Raw genomic sequence first — 23,554 nt, forward strand, 5'->3', positions numbered from 1 at the left:
ATTTTATTACAGTATAGTATGCTGTAATGAGAATCATATGTTTATTTGTTCTACAACCAGCTGTTTACCGGCTTGATTTCTTGGATGTAAAACAGCTGAAATTGAATGACTATGACAAAAACTTAATTACAATTTAAACTTATTACAAGATTTGATAACTGTTGCATAGATTTCAGATCACTGTATTTTAGTACATTGCAAAATTATGATATTGATCGTGATGTAACACTAATGAGGTTAGGTTAGGTTGGAATAGTTTAGGTTAGATTAGATTTGCCGTTGGTTGGATTGGAAAATAGGTTAGGTTGGGTTTGGTTAGGTTGGGTAGGATACTGACTGTCAGGCTCAGTGCGGAAGTAGATGATGGGACTCTGTGCGCCGCTGTTCTCCGATGCAATGGTGTAGGTCTTCACATAGAACGCGTACTGAGTGTAGGGCTTGAGCTGCGTGATCAGCTGTGACATGTGCTTTGTCTTGTTCTTGTCCTCGTTCAGCGTCGTCGTCTCGTTGTCTTTCTCCAACGGTGACACGTCGATTACGCGCCATCTGCATCAAACAATACACAATTATATCATTAATAACAATGCATATCAGATAGTTGGATGGATGACGATCAATAGACAAATGATCTTTACCAAAAGATCAGTGTAGAGTGACTCGAAACAACCACATAACAAAGCAAGAAATTTGAAAATTCCCATTAGGTTTCTAGTAGACCTGTATTCACATTATGGCAAATGGAAGAAATATCTATTTGATAGGTAATAACATATTTTCCTAAATTCTGTGAGTATTTTGATAATCAGCAATAGTATATTTTCAGTGATTATTAATCTAGAATTTACAAAGCTTTCTTAGTGAGACAATTTTCTATAATGAGTTATAAAATATCTTGGATGTTTGGTTTCATTCAACTAATCAATTCTAATTTCATGCATTTAATTTCTTATGATTCCATCCACATCATTTCTCAAAATTATAGGATTTTATGTGAAATAATTCGAGGAATTCAATGAAAGTAACTAGAAATGTGATACTGCAGTTGTTATTGAGTTATTCTAAAAAATATACGACATATTCTAACTTAATAGAGAGTACCAACTTGATTGGAAGAAAAAACTTTATATTTCTTGAGATTGTAGAAAATCCAAACATGAATATTAAGGGCCGTTTTAGAATTGCTTTATCAGAATACTATTTTTGAGGACCTTCTTAAACAAACATGTTATGTTTGCCTAGCAAACAGCTACAAGAACCGGTACGAATTAGTTAGACAACCAAAGCGTGTTAGGCTAAGAACGTTCTTAAGAATAGTTTTATGATTAATAAAGATACTAAGATATATTGAAACGCAATCAAACTTAACAAATCTTCAATAATTTTAATTCTTACTGATTTCGCTGTTCTAGAGTTTTTAACTCATTTCAAACAGGATTATGAAGTTTGACCAGAGTGATATCAATTCCATTTTCCGAATCAGTCTCTACAATCTTCAACAATTGAAAATATCAATGAAGTTTATATTTTCCGAGCTTGAAAATCCAATCAAACAGACTGCAGAGAATGTTCCATTCTTGTAAAGAAAATTGTTTTAAGCTTACTAATTATCATTCATAGAGTGAGTGTATATATAAATATTCTACATATTGATTGATATATAATTTTATTTATATTTGAGTTTAATAATGGCATTTCTATTAGAATTAATATTTTTCAGAATCATATATTATTAGTAGGATAGGATGATAGAGAAGTGAACTTACCCATCACCCCCGCATGCGTCTCGTCCATCATAGAGCGAGATGTTCTGATAAGGCGCCTCAATGAAGTAGATGATGTAGCCGAGCAGGGTGCGAGGGTCGTAGTGCTCGAATTCCTTCCATTTAATTATTACCCCTTTCGAAGACCTCGTCTCAACTCTAGCGTCAAGCAGCGATATATTACCTGCCAAAACATTCAAGGGATTCATTTAACGACAATTAATTGAATAAAAGGGTAATATTTATTATTGAATAACATTATTAATGAAAGAATTAGTAATAGCCTATTTGCCTATTACTATTATAAATACAAAAGGCTGGTCCAAGATTTTTCCAGCTATGGATACAATATGAATTTTTATACTCTTCATCTGTTAATTTATAATTTTGTAGAAAATTTAGTAATTTTATTAAGAATCAATGATTGATTGACTATCAAGTCTATACGAGAAACCAATAATATTGAATCTAGGAAGAAATTAAGGTAATTCCAAGAATTTTAAAATTAAATGCTGTTAAACCAGCAATGATATTAATGAAACGAGAAATTATTTTACAATTTAGCACCACTTTATTTATTAGTGTTTTCTTATCTAACCTTTTTTACTTAGAACTGTTGAATTTGGATAATAAATCTGAATATCACAGAGTTAAACCAGACACCCAGTCGCGTACCCCCACAGAGCTAAACAGTGAACAGTAGAAAAACTAGCGATAATGATCGAACAAGTCTAATTCAATTTAGTACAAAATATCAATAATTACTGATTTGCTATTTAAATGTTATACATGATACATGAAACAGTAAAGTATTATTGAGTGGGAAATAATTAATGTCGATAATACAGACATGAAAATTGAAAAACGAACAATTAAGATTGAGAAGTTAACACGATCAGTCCACGTGTATTTATTTCAATTGAGGACAAAATATGAATAATGCGTGTGTATTAGAATTCGTATGTCAACTTACAACAACTTACCAGTAAAATTGAATCAAAGGAGAAATAAAAATCTGATGTAAAGTAAAAACTTTTCATTGAAGAGGGAATGACAAAATTTACATATCATGCACGTTAATGCACTAAATCAAATGAATATTCGAAATAATGTATGATAATTAATGGATTTACTAGACAAATCTTGAATGGTTAATGCGATAGAAGTAGATATAATTAATGAACTGAACAAAGTGAGATCTCCACCGTCATAAGTGGGTCGATCGTTTTGCATTTTGTCTTTTGTCTGTGACGAATTCACGGCCGAATGCATTAACTGTTTTCGAATTGCTTTAATTCTAGATTTTTCCAACTATGGAGAGATACGGGAACATGAATAATGGATGAACATATTATTCAATTCCAGGTAATTTAAAAACTATTTCATGATGCAGTTTTTAAAATAATTAAATTGAATGTTTAAAAACTCACATGCAACTTTATCTCCATTGGAATTCCTGGCCACTTCGTTGTCAGTGAATTCGGGCATCCCCAAATACTTTCGTAGGTTGTCGATTTTGAAGTAGCAAAGTTTAGGATTGAAGTGGAAGAATAGTTTTCCCCTAGTTATTCTCAGTCTTTCTTCTCTCGATGGGCCAAAGTCCCACAACTCAACTAGATTCTGGTTATCAAGCACAACCAGAGCGTACCTGTTAATCACATAAAACCAAACTCATTTATAAAAACAATTGGAGAACATTTTCATTCAAGATGGTAAAACACAAAATTTCAAAGTACGACAAAAAACATACTAAATATGAGGTTTAAGGTTTAGAAGTGTCCCACCCAAGTTCAAGAGTGTGAAAATTGACTGAAATTGAAAAATTCCAATAAAAATATACTTACTTTCCACTCTCAAGTTTCTCGCCGTGTATAACTTTGAGTTTCTTGAGAAAGTTGAGAGACACCAGCGGAAAAGAGCGTACTATTTTCAAGTAGCCGTTTATTTCCTCGATCATATTCAAATTGTTTTCTAGCTCCTTCACAACGTTATCTGGAAAACGAGAACGAAATAAATTAAATTGGTTTTAGAATAATGATATAGTGAAGATACATTAGTACTAATGCTCTTCAGGAATATTGGAGTTTATGCTGCGAATAAGAGTCATGAAGATGACTCAACCGAGCCACATAACACAGTACAGTATATGACTTGATAATAAATATATGTTGATTCAATTAATTGATGTGCGATTTCTAAATAATATGTATTTAATAGAGTAAAAAGTATTTCTTTCATTGAATACTAGCAGGTGACCCGTGCTTTGCAATGGATAAAATTTGGTGTTGTAAAATGCATGCAATCGCCGTGAGTCCAGGAAAATAAAAAATAGAATAATTATTCATTATTTTGTTCAAAAATACGTGGGTAATCTATATAAGAGTTGAAATTTTCCAGCAAAAAATGAGTTTGATAGGTCTCGAACCCGCAACCGCTGATTCATGAGCCGCGCTCGCTACCAGCTAAGCTATAGATAGAGTCACTCTAAAGGTGCGTACAGATTTACGCGCCGCGAACATGATCAATTCACTTTTAATCAGCTGATGCCAAGCTTTTTATAAATATATCTTACCGTTTCTGTAAAAATACAGATATAGTCAGATAATTAAAAGTGAATTAATGTTCGCGGCGCATATATCTGTACGCACCTTTAGATAGCCCTGTTTGGTTGGGTTATTGAAATGTGAACTTTGAATCAGTAATTGAATAAATTTGTTTGAATTATTACATTAATAGCAATGAAAATAAGCCTATGTCCATCCTAGGTGAATTCAGAATCTTCATGTCAAATTCCAAGTTAATCAGTTCAGTAGTTAAGACGTGATGATGCGTCATTCGTGTATTTCCTATTCCGTACATTTGTAAGTCGATTATTTTCTGTATTATATTTTAGATTACAATATAATATTGGAAAATGGAAACCAAGAATATACTGGATTCAAGAAACTATAATATCGCTAGTTGATTGAATCCCTATCATTATTGATTCAATCAGATAGAAATGTAAATGATAATCAGATGTAGGTAGGCTTCTGAATGTTATCAATTGAATATAGAGCTTATAGAAAATATCATTTTAATAAAGCACCAAACTAATCTATAATGAATGCATTCAATTTGAATAGAGAAACAAAACAACATTTTTCTTGTGAAACCCTATCTCATTACAGCATTATTAAAACCCAATTGATGCGGTTATTGCTGAAGTAGATTACTTACATCCACCACGTATTTGGATTTCAAGTGATCCTTTGATGTAGGTGCAGCCTCTCAGTCGTTGGGAGGAGGAGATGCTATCAACATTCAAGCCTTCACATTCCTTCTTGCATGGTCCTAGACAATACCATTAATTACAAATAATTATCGACATTCACTAGACTTCAAGTACAGTGAATATGGTATCCAATATTGCAAAGAAAAATTTTTATACTATATAACAATAATATCATAGAGAAAGGATAAGCTAATTGTTTGTTTCTGATAATATACAGTTGGTTAGGTGATGAGCAATGTTTGTTTTTTAGGACGGTGAGCACTAGTAAAATTTTCAATAACTTTTCTACTTAAATCTGTAGCCTACTATGGCTAGAATTTTCTTCGACAGCTTGTGCTCTTTTTTGATGAAGTTTTGAAAAAAAATATTTTTTCATACGAATTCTTTTCAAAACTTCTTAAATGAAGCAAAGAGACAATAAATGTATTGAGCCTGTATAGAGCGGTGGATAAATTAATGTAAATTAATTTCAGACCTGTACTATTTATTGAAGAGGAATAATTAGGAAATTACAGAAATAATGTACCTAGTTGAATTAAGATCATTGAGCAACCTGGAAGGAAAAACAAGTCATTTTTTAAGAAAAGGAAGAAGCAGGGAGCTAGCAGTCCTAGAGTTATCTGAGTTTGTAAGTGAATTCTCAAATTATTCATTGTATGTTGGTTGGAACAAACTGTTCAATGGAAATAGAAATAAGTATGAATATGATGATAAATATCAAGATACGATGGAAATGAGGTTCAGAGCCTTATTTTCACATTTGTAAAATACATCTTTGGTATGATGTGTGAAATGAGCTATTTTTTCCAAAATTAGATAAGATAGCATGATCCGAATAAATGTTTGATCTTTACTTTTTTCACAATTTCCTTTACATTTGATCTTCACAATTTAAATAAGAACCAAGTGCAAAATATTCATACTAAACATTTTAGATTTGTTGAGATTAAATAAAAAACAAAAATGGAATACCACATTATCTTCATTATTGAGAATATCAAGTTATTTAAGAAAACTTAAAGATTGAAAGATTTGGAAGATTGTTTTCCATCAGAAAGATCTCGTTGTAAAGTGATGAACTTTAACTTATCAAAAATAGACTGCTAGTCAATTCAATGTTTTTTTATCATTTTTTCTATTGAATTCAAATATAAAAGAGCATAATAAAATCGAAACATGATGAACCATTACGAAACCAACCATAATTCAATCGAGTTCGTGATGGAATGCAAAGGCTAAAAATAAACTTTCTACTGGTGATATTTTTCAAAGTTTTTCGATTTGTATATATCATCAAGCTAACAAAAATGAAAAAGTTTTCTCAGGAAAATATTTTTTTCCGATCATTACTTTTTGAGAATGAGCGCCTAAGGTTTAAATTTTTGTGACAGAACATACCAAAATCGGCAAGAGATAAATCCATGAGATTTAAAGGATAAATAGTTCTTCATGGTATTTTTGAATGAATAAAAAAAATGAAATATCAATTTTTGAGAAAGTTATTCAATTTACTAAAAATGACCAAAAATAACTTTAGATGAGTCATTTTTGGTAAATTGAATAACTTTCTCAAAAATTGATATTTTCAAAAAAAAATTGTTTTATTCAATCAAAAATACCATGAAGAATTATTTATCCTTTAAATCTCATGGATTTATCTCTTACCGATTTTGGTATGTTCTGTCACAAAAATTTAAACTTTAGGCGCTTATATCTCAAAAAGTAATGATCGGAAAAAAATATTTTCCTGAGAAAACTTTCTCATTTTTGTTAGCTTGATGATATACAAATCGAAAAACTTTGAAAAATATCACCTGTAGAAAGTTTATTTTTAGCCTTTGCACAGCCTTAAAATAAATATAAGCTTATAGTACGATAATTACTATAAGCACAGATAAAGAATTCCAGAACCCTATGTGACAGTTTTTGATACTTTTGGGAATATTATTTTTTATATTATAATTCAAGTATTATATTTTACAAAAAAATAAAAAAATATAGAAATAGTTACCCTTGCACGGCTCGCATCGATAGTAGGTCCTGTCGGGGTCGAGGCCGCGGAAGTTGTCGATGGGCGCCTCTGCGTAGTTGGGCGGGCAGTCGATGAGGCACTGGTTCATGAATGGCTTCCACGGCTGCGGCCGCACCTCCTCACTCATGATTTCGCGCGGTTTCGGCATGTCATAGCATTCCTTCTCCAGCACGCAGCGACGTTGCAGGTACTGAAAATAACCATTCAAAGAAAATGCTTAACGTTCACAAAGACATCATAAACATTCATGACCCCCCTCATTATTACGTGGGTGATGTTAGGCATTTATTCATTCATTGTACAGAACACTACAATCATAATAAAATAGCTTATTATGAAATTGGAGGAAAAAATAGGCTGAGCTTGTACCATTTCTCTCTCAAATTTTGATAAAAAGTTAACGTTATCCAAAGAATTATTAGGTTAACAAATCACTCATCACTGCATCGCCGCTTAATTTTCGTTCCAGGAATATTTGAAGGTTGACATAACGACGTAAGAAATAGAATAAATTAATGTACCAATTTATAATGATTAGAGAGGAATGGATAATAGTTTGAGGAGGAATTGAAAATCAAATTAAAATTTATTCGACAATTATATAGTAACTCATAGTGTTACATAGTGTATGAGAGGAATGGATAATAGTTTGAGGAGGAATTGAAAATCAAATTAAAATTTATTCGACAATTATATAGTAACCCATAGTGTTCATGATATGGAATTCATGTGCATAATTCGAACCATTAGACAGTGAAATTGGAATCATAATACTAAAAGTAAATGGTGCTGGCCTAAAAGCTGTCACCCAGTCAATAAGAGAATTTATGACGTTCTTCACTTGCCTGATCTGAGCGATTAGATACCCTTCAACTAAATTGTCTCTGCGTCAATCGCTTCCCAATATGAAACAGTACAGAGATGTGATATGAGAGATTAGATATCAGATTGACTAATTAGCCAATCACTTATCAACCCAAACAAAATATACATTCCAATGACCAGAGGTTTAGTTTGGAAAGCAGATTTTTTAAATCTATAACTGAACTATTGTTAGAATTTTCAAATAAATTCAACATTTCTTTAAATATTCTGACTCTTATAACGGATGATGCCGACATGAGCTTTGTTGCCTGGAAGTGCTTGCTTGATTGATTAGATGTTCAAACGTACATATCAACCGGCAGGATTGAAACCCACGAACAGTCTGCAGAAGGTGCTAACACACTGAAGTATAGAATAAAACAATCTTTATAAGTTCTTTATAATAAAGCAATCGTATAAGTTTTCTTCCACTTTTTTTGGACGTTGTAACGATCAGATCCCGAGACTAGCATGGTCGGAATCTTCAGTCTGATGATTTATTTAAACCACAGTTAAGCGATCTGGTTGAAGATCCATGCCTTCTATTGATGGAAATTCAATCTTGTTACTGCACGGTTCTTTATTCATCATTTGAAGTTATAATGTTTGGCAGGTTGCAATGATAATTTTACCTGGTACGTTTGTACTGGACAGGTGGCGACACAAGTGCCCTGGAAAAGGTAGCCCCTGCAGGCGATGCAGTTGGTGGGCCCCGTCCCGTTGCAGCCTCCCAAGCAGTTCTTGTCGCAGCACGTCCCGTCATCCATGCACGCTGTGCCTTCTTCACATTTGCTACAAACTGCAACATCAAACACACACATCAACATCCAATAATTAAACCTGTACTAGAAATGTGCCAATGTAAAATAATATCTAGACCAGTTCAACAATAATTGAACTTATGATTACTAGGAAGGTCCAAATATAAAATTATATCTAGACCATATTACGTTAAATCGGAGACCATATTAAGTTAATTAGTTTTTCTAGACCAGCTTAACAACCGTAACAAGATGTCATCTCAATCTAGTTACACACACATCGATTCTTAGACGTACAATTTTTTACCGTCCTTATAAATTCTATTAGATTAAACAACAGATGATGTGTTTGCCAGGTTCCATTCAACTGGTAGATTTCATAAGGACGGCAAAAAATCGAACGTCCAAAAAATCTATGTGTGTGTAACTGGATTAAGGAACCAATGCTACCAGAACCAATGAACGAATCTGATGACATTGTTTTTGAAGTGGTTTAATTAAATTTAAGTTTTCTATGAATGACACAAATTCTTAAGTCGTCACTTTCAACACCAATTAATTCAAGTTAGTTGAAAGAGGTCTTCATTGTCTAGAATTTGGTTAATTATTTTTTTAAAGTCTGAACAATTTAGAGTTAGGATGTAAACTTTTTTAAATATGTTTGAAATAATTGCACTTACACTTTTGATGTTTAACTTTTGAAAAATACGTAATGATTGCACTTACATTTTTGACAGTGTTGAGTATTCCAGCAAAGGTTATCATTGGTGGCTGAGGTTGGACAAACTGCATTTGTTTGGCAAATCGGACATTCGTTCTTCTTTTTGTTACCCTGGAGAAGAAAATATTCAAACATAGTTATCAAGAATAATCTAACAAGAAAATAATATTACTTTTTTACAAAGTTCATCAACTATTAACAATAGAGCTTTGTTTGTATACTCGAAAATAATGACAGATTCATTCATCATGAAGTAACAAATTGATTAATTCCATGAAGCCAATTGAGATCCAAATTGATTGTTTCATCGCAATTCCATCTAGATACTCAATTCATTTTATTACTTGTTTATCTCTATTAAATTTTTAGTTTTGTATAACTGACAGCATAGAACCATAGAAAAAATATAGTATATGTATCAGATGAATCAGTTCTCTCTCATAGAACTGATTCAGCCTTATCCAATCTACAGAAACATTGACCATCCAATTTGTAAAACTAATATTCCTCTAATCCTAATCTATTACAGTATTTATTATCCCAAGCAAACATAAAATCCGTCAAAAATATTCATAGAAAAGTAAAGATAAAATATAAGTTTAATGACCTGTCAAATAATATTGATGTATGTTAAAAATATTCATTGAAAAATATTTACCGACAAGTTTCTGTTATCCAACTGGTAATAATACGCATGAAAAATATTTACCGACAAGATTCTTTTATCCATATAATAATAAGTAATAATAAGCAATAATACGCAATAATAAACAAAATTGATAATACTGTTTTCCTGATTCCCACCCCCTCCCAAAAATAATATGTCTAGCTTTCTCCGTTTATGAAGAGAATGAGAACAGTTTTGAAAAATAAATTGAAAACTGTGAGAATTCAAATCTAAAAACTGTTTCACTTTTTAGTATCTAGAATTATCATATTTTTCATATATTTTTTCATTTCTCTCATTGAAATATGAAATTGAACAAAATTGTCAAACATAATTTCCAAAAAAGGTTATTTTCACCAACGATTTCAACTGGAGAAAATATATTATGTTTTAATTAAGAATACAAATTTTGGTATTGGATATTTCCAAAAAATGTTTTTTTTTTACATATTTTTCACAAATTTTGGAGTTGAATAGGAAAAAGGATCAAAGGAGCATTAAATATTCCAAGTCTTGATAAAATAAAGATTTGAACCTAAACATTTTTTATCCTTATAAAGTTAAAATGATTTCACTATATTTCTATTACAATTAAATTACATACGGTTTTCAACCACACATTAATTAATATGCCTATAAAAACGTATTTAGTATTTATTTGACTCCAATCCAAGTATCGTACCTGCGTATTTATCTATGAAAACTATATCCTCCAACATTTTTGCAATTATGTTTGAGCTTCCATCAAGTTTTCCAACCAATATCCCTCTACGAAATCAATGTCACGTTCATTGTAGAATATCCTCTATAAAACTAAAGTTGGTGATAACGAATTCAGTGGAATTGCATCAAAATAGATGACTCACCGTTATAAAATGTCCACCCTGACTTGATCTGGCAATTTTGTCCCAATCGATGGTATCCACGTAGCAGAGCATCGGATTCTTGCTGATATGAACGGCACCACGTACAATGTCAGTCAGAGATTTCAGTCCCATTTCCTAAAAATACAAAGTATCATATAAGATTCTACAACATTCAGTGAAAACAATCTTCGAATAAGCTTATTACAATAAGTATACATCACTCTTCAAGAAATGATGAATAATTTTGAAATATCAAAGCGATTGCTGATCCTGATCAGACACCGCAGTGTCAAAGACATGACGGCGGCTATTTCAACATTTAGACTGCGGGTTAAAAAATTATATCACTCACTTCTCCGCCATGTAAATACACGAAGCTTTAATTCAAATACGCGAATAAAGAGTTTGCAACAACATAACAATAATTTAAAATATCTCGAAATACATAGTAATCTAACCAAGGAATTCAGTAAATGCTTGTTAAAATTTATTATGTTGATTTAGATAAATAATATTAATAAACTCTGAAGCATGTAAACTATTGAGTGGCTGCCAGAATTAGGCAGAGAGCAGTAAGAAAAACAGCACCCACTGATCTAGAAATTTAGTGGGATCGAGGTCAATTGCTGCATAACAAAACCCACACACAATCTTGGGATTAATATAATCATCAAATTACAGTATTCGACAAAATTACGACAATTAGCCGTTATTTATTCTGAGGTTTGTTTATTAAATGCAGTTTGAAATTCCTCCAACAATGAATTGCAGTGCAATTTGCATTTTTGGCTTGCACTTTGTGAGTGGGTAATGAAAGAGATTACGGCTGCAGTGTTGCACTACAGAATTAGCATTGTTATTAACGGGACAGTAGCCTACCATAAGGAAAATCAATTAATAATTACTACCTACCAACGTGATCGCTTAAAAAATAGGGGATTGTATATGTTATGATTCAATTAGACTAATCGATTAAAAATAGTTTTTGTTTGAATATTTAAACAAATAAATTCTCTAATGGAGAATTTTAATTCAAATTGATTATTACATATTAGAATATTTTAAGAACAAGAAATTTCAGTTAGCAGCACAGAAAATTGGTTTAAACGACGCCATTTGGGAGGCAGATACTTTTCCCCCATAATTTTCTTCAATCCTTTTTCAGATCTATTGTGTTCCCTTAGAATCTACTTTTCTACAATTTCAAATAGCATAATTATAGTCAGCATATCAATGTGGTCTAATAAGAAGATCCCCAGTTTTTCGGTGCGAGGGCAAGCGGAAGTTGAAATAAGCTAACTGATCAACAGCTGAACAGGGCCATATGTGCCATCACACATATTTGATATCATTTGTTATGTGTTTCATTCCGGGCTTAAACGAACAGCTGATCTTTCTCCGTTTAAGCGGAGCTGGTACATACCAGCCAGAGCTCGACCCGTATGCAGATACTCGGTTTAAACTGAGAAATGCAAGCTGTTCATTTAAATCCCGTATGAAACACATTATGATAAATGCAACCATATTTACAAGTAAACGTTGTTTAGCGTTAAACATGGATATGACCCTAAGCTAACTGAACAGCTGGTTGATCAAATCTTAGTGCTATGCATCGTAGCGTCTTGAGTCTGAGGAAGAGGTGCATCGGTCCAGGCATGAAGTTGTGAGACCATGAATGTAGCTCCTAGCCTCGTAAACAACTCGCTCCTATTCAACTATAGTTTCTACATTACTCTAGCTGCTAGTCTCGTGGACATAACCAGCATAGTTTCGCTCAAAATCGGCTTCCTCTGGACAAATAGCTTCTAGTTTGGTGTTTGGTATTACATGTGCATTCAACTCCTAGTCTCCCAAACAATCAGCTTCTAGTCTCCTGAACAATTAGTTCCTATTCTCCCACACAACTAGTCCCTATTTGCAGCAACCAACCTGCAAATGCAGCATCTCGAAGACGACAAGCGCATAGTTGAAGAAGAGCGTGTTGCCGCGGATGACGGCCAGGTTGGGGAAGAGATTACTGAGGGTGCGCAGTCCGTCGATGCGATAGAGCAGCAGGTAGCCTGTGATCTCCCGCAGCTCGGGGAACGAGAAGTTGGCGAACTCCGACTCGACTGCCTTGTCCATCAGCACTATCTGTACAAAGCCCTCCACCACCTGGCAGCCCTGCAGCTGGTGGAACTCTCTCGCCGCGTTCCGGATGTCCAGGCTCTGGCATACTACAACACACACACAAATTACGCCAAATTAATTAATATTTAAAGCAAAAATGAAATCATAGGCCCAATTTATACACGCAACTAACAGTTTTATAAAATACATATTTTCCTAATGGAACACTTTTCAATATATTTACTCATTATCACATTGTAATCTTACATTCTTACATTGTTACACTTTTCTCATCATGATTCGTCATTACAATCGTCATTACATGACGAGGCCTAGTAAGAAGAGAACCAAAACAGAATCGATCAATAACTGTTTCCTAAATTTAGCAGAATAATTTATTCCTGAAATTCACTTAGTCCTTAGCCAGAGAAAACCTGTACAAGATTGCTAAGATTGTTTATTCGATGCTTAAGCCTATATGCACTATCTTGGTTTAGGCCCTTTGCACACTGAGCCACCATGGAATCGCCACCACGTGGTAGCATTGTCTCTTATCTGTCACTGCACACTACAGCCACCAGCCACCAGCCGAGCTTCCAGGGATGTGGTGGCTCGAGCCGCCGATTTTGTTAGCCACCAGACTGTCGCGCCACCACGTCATACCATTGAGTATTATCTGTCATTGCCCACTACAGCCACCAGCTACCAGCCACCACAAAATCATATCCAGATCAGTTTCAATTCAAATCAAGTTCAATACAGTTGTCTGTTGAAGTCGTCGTAATGAATAGTGAACAATTGATACAGAAAGGCTCATTCTTGAAGTTGAAAGTAGACCAGCTATATATGGGACATGTCTTCAAAATTATATGCAGACCGGGATGTAAAGAAAAATTCTTAGAGGGAGCTGGTAAATCTTTTCATTGAAGAATAAAAGAAAATGAATTTTCTCAGAAAATGAACAAAATGAATTTGGCAAGTTATATTAGTTACGGTATATTACTTAAGCAATAGTCGTGCTTCTTCCACGTCCATTCTTCAACTGATCATGAGTTGACTAGGGAACTGGAGTGATGAGTCAAGTGGTGGCTGTAGTGTGCAATGCTATCAAATTTTTATGGTGGCGCTTCCGTGGAAGCGCTTCCATGGTGGCCCAGGGTGCAAAGGGCCTTAAACCAATACCTACTATTACTACTCAATTATCATTGAGTATTTTTGGTTGAGATGAATTTATCTATAGCATCACTAAATCGAGTAAGCCTATGTCTATCAAGCTGAAAGTATGGATAAATTATTGCATTTGTGGAATAAAGTGTTTTTATTTCAATAAAATATATATTTAATAAAATACAGATTTCTTTAATCTGAAATTTATGTAGTATTCCATCCAATAAAAAATTGATACAGTAACAAAAGTTACATTGATAAGCTAGTATAAACTACTACGATCTAGGAAGAATCAATCTACATGACTGTTATGACGTCATTAATTAGTTGTGAGGCCTGTAGTAATAGTAGGTATTGCTTAAACTGAGCTAGATCAGCTGTGGGTTTGAACCCAGAATGAAACACATTAAGATAAATGTGACCATACCTTCATGTAATCGTAGATTAAACTTGGATGGTTCATATGGCACTAAGACTCTATGTACATTTGTGTTCACAATACAAGTAGTTCAATATCCAGTCCTAATACGAAACGCTAATGATGAAGAGCCCTGATTAAAGGAAAAGATGAAGAGCTGAGGAGCTGAATAACATTTTACATAATAGAAATATTTTGAGGAATTTGAAAAGTTTGAACAAATAGATGAGTTGAACATTGAATTTTCATATGTAAGCTGTGCGTAAAAGAGTAATGGGATTCTACGAGGTGGTAATTAGAAAGACTACGGTGAAAGAGATACATATCAGTTGGTTTTTGGAGTTGTAGGTGATACAATTCGCTATTAAAATGCATTAAATAGTGTCGATACAACGATGTTACATTGAATATTAATTTGATACATTTAATTAATAGAATAACACTAGCACAACCAGTAAATTCATCTAAGTTGGTTATCCCAAAATGTTTCCAGATTAGAATTGATTGATTGATAACCTGTAGTCGCCTTTCTAGTAGAATGAAGTCCGGGGGTTACCAAAATTTTCAAGGAAAATGCTTTCTTGCAGCATTAAGTATATAAGCTTCTCCAGATACCCTTCAATACGTCTACAATCACTAATGCTGAATTATACCAATTATACTACTTGTAGATTAGCTAGAAAACCGACAAGATTTTAAAATATTTTTTCAACTGTGTTACCTCGTCTACAAATAATTCCAACACCAACATTGGATAGAATAGACTCGATCATGTGGATATGATGATGTGAATCAGGATGATGAACGACAAAATACCAGTCATAATTTTTTATGGACTGAATCCCATCTTTATTATGCAATCAAGTCAGATGTTGCAGCACACTCAAGGATAACCCGATTTATAGTTTTCTACCAATAATAAGAATAGACCTAGTAGTCGAGTACAACTATTCTACTATTTCAGTCACAGAGCTGTTCTAACAAACCGGAATGTGTGACCACAACAAAAATCAAGTTATTCAAAACTAGCTTTTTCTAATTTTTTGACTGAATTATTAGTAGAGGGAAATAATGAAAACATAAATGCAGCAGAGTGAATACAACGATGTTTAAAATGTTATGAGGAATTCTCCATCCCTATTAGTAAATATTTTTCAACAATTTGTAATATTCTAACTCAGAATATCCCAAATTATAACAAAGATCTGGGGCATCGAGCTTCATTCTAAAGTATAAAGATTAAAAAAATGCAATTTAAACCATCATAAATTTCATAATCATAGAATTATAGAATGGATTTTCACTTCTCTGCTATATCCAGTTCCCTTGTTATACCCATATACGAGTAACTAGAGCAATAATTAATTCAATCTCTACAAAATTCAATTGTGCAGTTAATTTTTTCAGTTGAATCATTTGAATTAAAATAAAATTCATTCTGATATAAGCTTTGTTAAATGGCAAACCAAGCTCGGTTTATGGTTCATCCAAAAATCAAATATAAATTTTCCATGTAGCAAAACTTTGTGTAATTTCATCAGCAAAACCGCCAATGACTCTTGTTATCTTGATTATTGTATAATATATAATTATGTACGATCATTATTTTATTCCACACTATTATTTGACATACATCATTACAGCATCAAGCTTATAAACTCCACCGAAATCCCACCGGAGGCCAACTATTTCAAATTACTGCAGAATCATTAAATAATCAAAACCAAAAATTACAACCAATCAGAGTGACAACATATTTGATGACAGAAGTTCTCACGTTCCTAATATCGATGAAATGCATTTCAATGGATTTAGATTGGGGCCCACTTACATAATAACCGTTTTGGAGGCAGATCGGGAGTTTGGATGTAATCTTAACCAAATAACAGGACTTGCTACTAGTCACTAGTTTGTTATGCAACACCCGAGTTGATTGAACAGCTTCAAAACATGCCAAGTAGTAATATTAAACTAGAACTCTACAACTCAGGCTCCAACCAAATATTAGTTTATAGTCAGTAGTAAATGGAAATGATTTTTCTCTTCTTACTATGGTCTATATCATTCTAATTCATTCAGTATTCTGGCTCATGAAAATGAAGTGTATTCGAAATGCATTCGAATAGTGTCACAAATTACTTAATAAATCAGGTTACAGGCATAACATTACAATTTCAAATATGCAAATAAATTACCAATTAAATAAGATCTTGAGCATGAAATTACAATTTCAATAAAATACTAAATTTTAAAAATTATTTGTCAATTCTATAATTTTGTCAAAAATTATTTTATTTTTCTTCTCAATTTATTAGCATCCCCTATTTCCCGCCTGCTCAAGTCCCTTGGCAGCATAATAAAGTGTCTTTATACTTTGGTACACAGTAAAATTTATGAGATTATACAATACAGAAGTTTGCATTATCACCCTGATAATCTAGAATTTTGCTTTCAACAAAGAATGAAAGATGTTAAGGAACGAACAATATAGATGAAATATTGTTGGAGTATAAGTTTGTGAGAACGCTGGAATTCATTACAATGTCTTATCAACTTCACATCAATCCCTGAAAACTTACATTGTTTCACAATATAGAACCTTCCTTGTCACAGCTTTTTGCAAGTGGACTAGGGCTAATTCTTGCTAAGCACTAAGCAGTTCTCTGGAAAATTCCAATTTTATCAACAACGGTGTTAAAATAGAACCTTGTAAACAATAACTCTCATAAGTGGAGTCCCCTCGACATACAGGTAGGTCTTCAAAGCAATATTTACAACTTTATTATTGCTCTTCACTAATAAAGATCCATTCTTATTTCTACTGATTGAATATCACTCGAATGAGTATGAAATAACAACAAAATAATGCTCAAATACAACTTTATTATTTACATTGCACATCTGCAACAATTTTTCAATTCGTAGCTCCATGTCCACTCATCTTGAATAGGTGGTACTCCAACGAATTACTCAACTAACAAACACTATTAATAGCGGTGCTATTGATTAATTTTTCTTACTTTACAGGTCATGAATTTGTTGACATTGAAAGATAATAAGGCTCAATTCACACTGAAGTGACATGGCGCTGACTTCTATAACTTCCATATAAACATGTGTTTCGATGCAAACAGAAGTGGCATGCGCGAAACGCCACTCCAGATTGCACTGAACAATAATAAATAGTTATATAGGAGTGGCGTGAAAATGGCAAAAAGTCAGTGACCGCCAGCGCCACGTCACTTGGGCCTAAGAGAAAAGTAGGAGAAGAAGCAAAGAGGAGGAAATTAAAAGAAAGAACAAGGAAAAGGAAGAGAAGAAGCCAAGAGCAGGATATGGATGAGAAGAAAAAACGAAAGAAGACGGAGAGTGAAGAGGAGAAGAAGGAAGAGTGTGAAAGAAGAACGTGGAAAACCAAGACGCAGGGAAATAGTTGAGGAAGGAGTAAAGGCAGAAGGAACGAAAGGAAAGAGGAGGAGGAGGAGGAGGAGGAGGAGGAGGAGGAGGAGAAGAATAAGAAGAAGGGTGGAGGAGAAACAGAAGATGGAAAAAAGAAGCAGAAAAGGTGAAGACAGTATAGGGGAAAATGAAAAGCCAAGAACAGCCGAACAGGAGTGGGATGCGGAAAGTAAATGAGGATGAAGTTGGAAAATTATGAGGAAAAATGGTGTTGACCAGGAGGAGGAGAAGTAGAATATTGGCGGGGGACGGAGGAGGGGGAAAATATAAAAAAATCATGATAGCATTCTTCTGCAATCACAATTTTTCCCGCATGGAATGAATAGATAAGATTAGTATAGATAAGGAATATGCAAAGAGGAGAAATGAATAAGCCATGAACAGGAGTGGAATGCGGAGATATAAATGTGGAAGAAGTTGGAGAATTATCAGGAGATTGATGATGATGACGAGGCGGAGGAGAAGGATGGAAAAGACAAGGGGAGAGAAGTGATAATTAGTGTTATAAGAAAAAGCAAACATTAGACTACATAAGTAGGGAGAAAGACTGGCGGAGAAGAAGAAGGAGAGGGAAAATAAAGAAGAATGAGTAAAGAGGAGGAGAAAAGGAGAGTTGATAAACACGGAAGAGGAGAACGTGTGATAAAAGAAAAATAATGAGAAAAGGGTGGAAAAGGTGCCTGATGATGATGATGAGAAGGAAGTGGTAGCATGAGTGTAGCAGTGATGGGCTGGAGGGGTGTGGTGAGAAGTGCCCGGCGCCTGACCACTCTTCTTATCTGGCCAAATGCGATTACTTGCTGATAGAGCACGCTCACGTCCCATCACAATAAGGTACACAACAGAGAGAAGCAATCAATGAAATATACCGTGAATCATTGACCGAACGAAGTGAGGTCTAAGATTCAAGTTGACGGTTTGGCATTTCTCTTAATGTTTATATGTTGCGCATTTACGGCGAAACGCGGTAACAGATTTTCATGAAATTTGACAGGTATGTTCCTTTTTTAATTGCGCGTCGACGTATATACAAGGTTTTTGGAAATTTTGCATTTCAAGGATAATATAAAAGGAAAAAGGAGCCTCCTTCATACGCCAATATCGGAGTAAAAATCAGACTATAGAATTATTCGTCATAAATCAGCTGTTTAGTGGACTATAATACTACCCGTTCAAAAACATCGCACATCTTGAAAATGTATCTTTCCATCAACGTTAGTAGACAGTTGACTATAATACTACCCGTTCAAAAACATCGAATATCTTGAAAATGTATCTTTCCATCAAGGTTGTAGACAGTTGTTGCAGCCAGACCTGATAACAGCGCTCACACTCACATTCCGGGACGACACGTCACGGTACGATAGGACAGACAGCTCTATGTTTATTTAGGATTTTTTCTAGACATTTTAAATTGATAAATTATTTATTAATTTTTGAGAAAACATAACAACAGGTCAATGTAACTTACTGAGCGCGAGGTCTACTGTTAACAGAACTACTACTAATTCCTAAATAACAAGAACCCCTGATCAACTTTGCGTTTGTGAAAAACTTTCATACTGCTCATCTGCAGTGAGAAAGAATATAAATAGAGTGGTCATGATTGTATGAATAACAGAACATAATACTGTATGAATGTATACTATTACGATATAGCTTGTGGTACTTTTCTAGAAGTTGTTGTTTCTGAATGATTGAATAAACAATACTATAGTCAACCGAACGAAAATAGTCCGATGGAAATTGGAACAGATGAGTTGCCAAATAAGAGTTCATCAACGATGTCCACAGCTGATTATAAATGAATCAATTAATATTCTTATTGTAGGCTACACCTGACTAATTGGCAACGTCTATGGTTGCGAGAGATGAGGGAGGACTGACCCATCTGTTCCAATTTCCATCGGACTATTACCGTGCAGTTGTCTACAGTACTATTGTTCTTTGAGTTTTTGGGATGCGTTTAAAATTGAATAAAAATGAATGACTAACTTTATTTTACAACCAGGAGTACAATGAGTGACTAAAGGGATATGTTTTTTGTTTATAATGATGGTGGAAGTGGTGAGTGTTGAAATTATTAATTAATGAAATAATTTTCAAAATGCAATATTTCAAGATGGAGAAACAATATTCAATGGAGAAATGTAGTTCGATGAATTCGTTTTGAAGCATTCACAATTGGTATAATTACAAGCAACAAAATTTGAACTACAGTAAAACATCAAGAGAGAACAACGACAATATAAGTGAGTGCAATTACCAATGAAATTATTGAGATTTATAATATGATCAGTGTGTAGGATTTTGTGTTGAAGTAGATGGCAAAATCTGAAGCATTTTCAAACATTGAAATTTACAATAATTAGTCTGCTTTCAAAAGCATGTTAATTATTGGAAGCCTGCGGAACCTGCTATAAAATTAAATCTAAACACAATGTTGTCAACACTACTAGAAAAGTCATTACAATATAATACTCTAATTCCTAAAACCTCCGCGAATTGGTGCAATCACATAGGAAATGCAATGTATTCCAATGTGACAGTATATTATGTATTCAAATTTCATGCTACAGCAATCATTATCATTGCCCAAAACCTTTTCAATTCCAAATGGACTATGTGAAAGAGCAATTAATTTATTGTACAAACTTGAATGTCAGTAATTCAATTTGAAAACATCTATGCAACATGCCCCAGTCACTGAAATAAACTGTATCATTATTTCCATCCCAAGACAACGCAGCAAGCATCTCCGTACTCCAGCCGCTAGAGGCTACACTAGACAGACAGATTAGAGATACACGTGGTCCTTGGTTTGAACCCCCCCCCCCACCCACAGCATCATCCTACCACACATTTCATTCAACTTTCCACAGTCACGATAGGACGAACGCACTACTGCGCATTAAACAACAACAACATTAGTTATCGCTATCATCATCATCATCATCGTCCCCACCACCCTCTCGTGATCATCATCATCATCATCATCATAATCGTCATCAGTCATTCTATTTACGATGCCATGCCGACCGACCGACCAACCGTCTCCTCAACCGAGCAACGACTACTTTTTTATTGTTGTTTACAATTCAAAGTCTGTTTTAATTTCGGCCGCTTGCTCACTAGTATAGTAACACTACACTCACGCCTGTTTAAGTAGTTTTGTAGACAATATACAGTGACATAGTAGTATACACACTCCCGTATGACTTTGTTTTTAATGTGGAGTAGTGGAATGTCATACATGATGATGAAGAGAAAGAAGAAGAAAAATTAAGAGAAGGAAAGAACAGGGTAAAAGAAAAGTGGAAGGTGAAGAAAAACAAGAACCGATTATAAGACAGGGAAGAGTAGGAGGAAGAGTAAAGGAATTTGAAAAATGGGGAGTAAGACAAGAAAAAGACAGAGATGATGATAAAAATAGCGATTCACTTTAAGGAATGCAGGTTGCATCACTTGCATCCATACTATCTAGTAGCAGGATAAGAATAGATTGAAAACAAACGCACTTGAGACATTTTGATTCGCACTTTTGAATAGTAGATTCCCATTCTCGACGAGAAAGCGATGCAGTAGAATAGTAGACTCTACTGAGAAAAGGGTCTCGTTATCTGGAACTACTGGTAACTAGGGATGATCAGATAACTGATTTTTTAAATAATCAGTTATTAATTGTTATAGTATTCTCTTATGTATTGTAATTGTTTTTTATGAATAAGCTTTGATTTGATATCAAGTACTTGATTGTGTTTTAAACAAATAATTATGTAATACCCTTGGAAAAGAAGAAGGATTTTCCATATTAAACTGTTGAGAATTTTGTCCAATGCAGTATCATAGAAAAAAAGAATCTCTTAGTTTTATTTAATTTATTTATTGGATAGAGTAAACAATACAGTAGTCGCAAAAGAAAAAACATTTACAATTTACTAATTTTGTCTTAAATTGTTCAAAAATATTATGTAGGTTATGTAAATTTCAATTTATACACTAAAACATCAATCTGAATATACAAATCAGAATAAGACAAACAATTTTAAATTTATATAGATTAATAATAAAACTTCCGTAAAAACATAAAACAAACTCTTAGTTTTGCTTGTATAAGTTTTCCCTCGCTGTTCTAAATGAGAAGCGGCATTTCAGGGAAGGAGAAATGATATTATCACGAAGAGTAGGAATTTGACATTCAACAGAAGATTGTAATGTGACATGTAATGTAAGATTGTAATGTTTAATGTATGTAAGCATGTTGGAATATTGAGATATGATGTCGTATTTGAAAGGTAAGCTATGTAGCTTGTAGCTGTGGGTTGACGTCGTCTGATGATCACAGTCAAACGACCCACCTAATCAGTGGAGTGAAAAAACTTTCCGTCAATGAAATCCGAGCGAGCCAACTTTTTGGAGAAGAGGAGACTTGTACTTGTTAGCGGAGTGCACAAGTTAAGTTCTTCGAACTTCTAAAAAAAGAGGTAACCGTGTCCGAGGGGTGGAAGGGGGAAAAACTGAACCTTTGTCCAAAAAGAGCGCGTCTTCAAATGTCAGCAAAGGGTTGTGAACCCAACAGCATCAGTCTGGTGTTGAGAGAGCAAAAAATAAAAACCAACAAAACAAAACAGAAATAACCTTTCGCCCAAGATAGAGAGAGAGGCCCCAGCACTTCATTCATTTCAATGAAAGCAGGCGTTTCAAAAACTTCAGAACGTCAAACGTCAGAAACATCTCACAGTGAATTAATTTCTTCTGGCTTCGTTACTTCAGACAACTTTGTCATGCTTTCCTCTGTCATCTTTTTTAAACTTTCTAGCAACTCGGGGACTTTTACCTGACCCTAAAGGGTTTGTTGTCTCATATTCTTTCCCATTGCTCTTATCAATTGAAAATATTCTATTTTTCCTAGTGTTATTATTGTATTGTAGTGTTAAAACACGTTGTATGAAAATATAATATGTATAACAAGTAGACTTTTGCACCCACATTCATCATTTAGTCTAGAAACACTCTCATCGATTTTTCTTCGTTCGATTTTTTGCCGTCCTTTTAAATTCTATTAAATTAAACAGATGATTTCAAACAGATGATGTTTGTCAAGTTCCGTTTAATCTGATAGAATTCATAAGGATGGAAAAATATCGTACGAACAAAAATCGATGTGTGTGTTCCTAGCCTTACACTTCAAGTTGTATTATGCACCTGGTTATTTGGATTTAAAAGATATTCATTTCTTAAATACACATACGATTATGTAATACATCAAAACCAATAGTAGATAATTCTTCCTTTATTTCTTTATAATTCAACTTGAGCAAGGTAGGTTTTAGGGAGCAATAGAAAAAAAAAGTTGATTTTATTTCTATTAAACACAGTTATACAATAATACGATACCTACCGTACGTCCTACAATAACGTGTTTTTACTATCAAGTTGTATAATATAAAGCTTGC

General features: G+C 33.8%; 1 protein-coding gene across 1 annotated transcript in view; it reads right to left on the reverse strand.

The window, feature by feature from the left end:
* LOC111056107 (insulin receptor) overlaps nucleotides 1-23,554 on the reverse strand; it is a 151,249-nt gene that overhangs the window by 21,413 nt on the left and 106,282 nt on the right. The window contains exons 3-12 of the mRNA XM_039420054.1: nucleotides 12,875-13,161; nucleotides 10,946-11,080; nucleotides 9,418-9,523; nucleotides 8,563-8,729; nucleotides 7,046-7,256; nucleotides 4,980-5,093; nucleotides 3,605-3,752; nucleotides 3,191-3,408; nucleotides 1,764-1,944; nucleotides 338-546 (exon numbers count right to left, since the gene is read on the reverse strand). Coding sequence (XP_039275988.1) covers nucleotides 338-546; nucleotides 1,764-1,944; nucleotides 3,191-3,408; nucleotides 3,605-3,752; nucleotides 4,980-5,093; nucleotides 7,046-7,256; nucleotides 8,563-8,729; nucleotides 9,418-9,523; nucleotides 10,946-11,080; nucleotides 12,875-13,161 — 1,776 coding nt within the window. The remainder of the gene's footprint in view (nucleotides 1-337; nucleotides 547-1,763; nucleotides 1,945-3,190; nucleotides 3,409-3,604; nucleotides 3,753-4,979; nucleotides 5,094-7,045; nucleotides 7,257-8,562; nucleotides 8,730-9,417; nucleotides 9,524-10,945; nucleotides 11,081-12,874; nucleotides 13,162-23,554) is intronic.

The sequence above is a fragment of the Nilaparvata lugens genome, chromosome 2 (assembly GCF_014356525.2).
Source record: "Nilaparvata lugens isolate BPH chromosome 2, ASM1435652v1, whole genome shotgun sequence".
Lineage (NCBI taxonomy): Eukaryota > Metazoa > Arthropoda > Insecta > Hemiptera > Delphacidae > Nilaparvata > Nilaparvata lugens.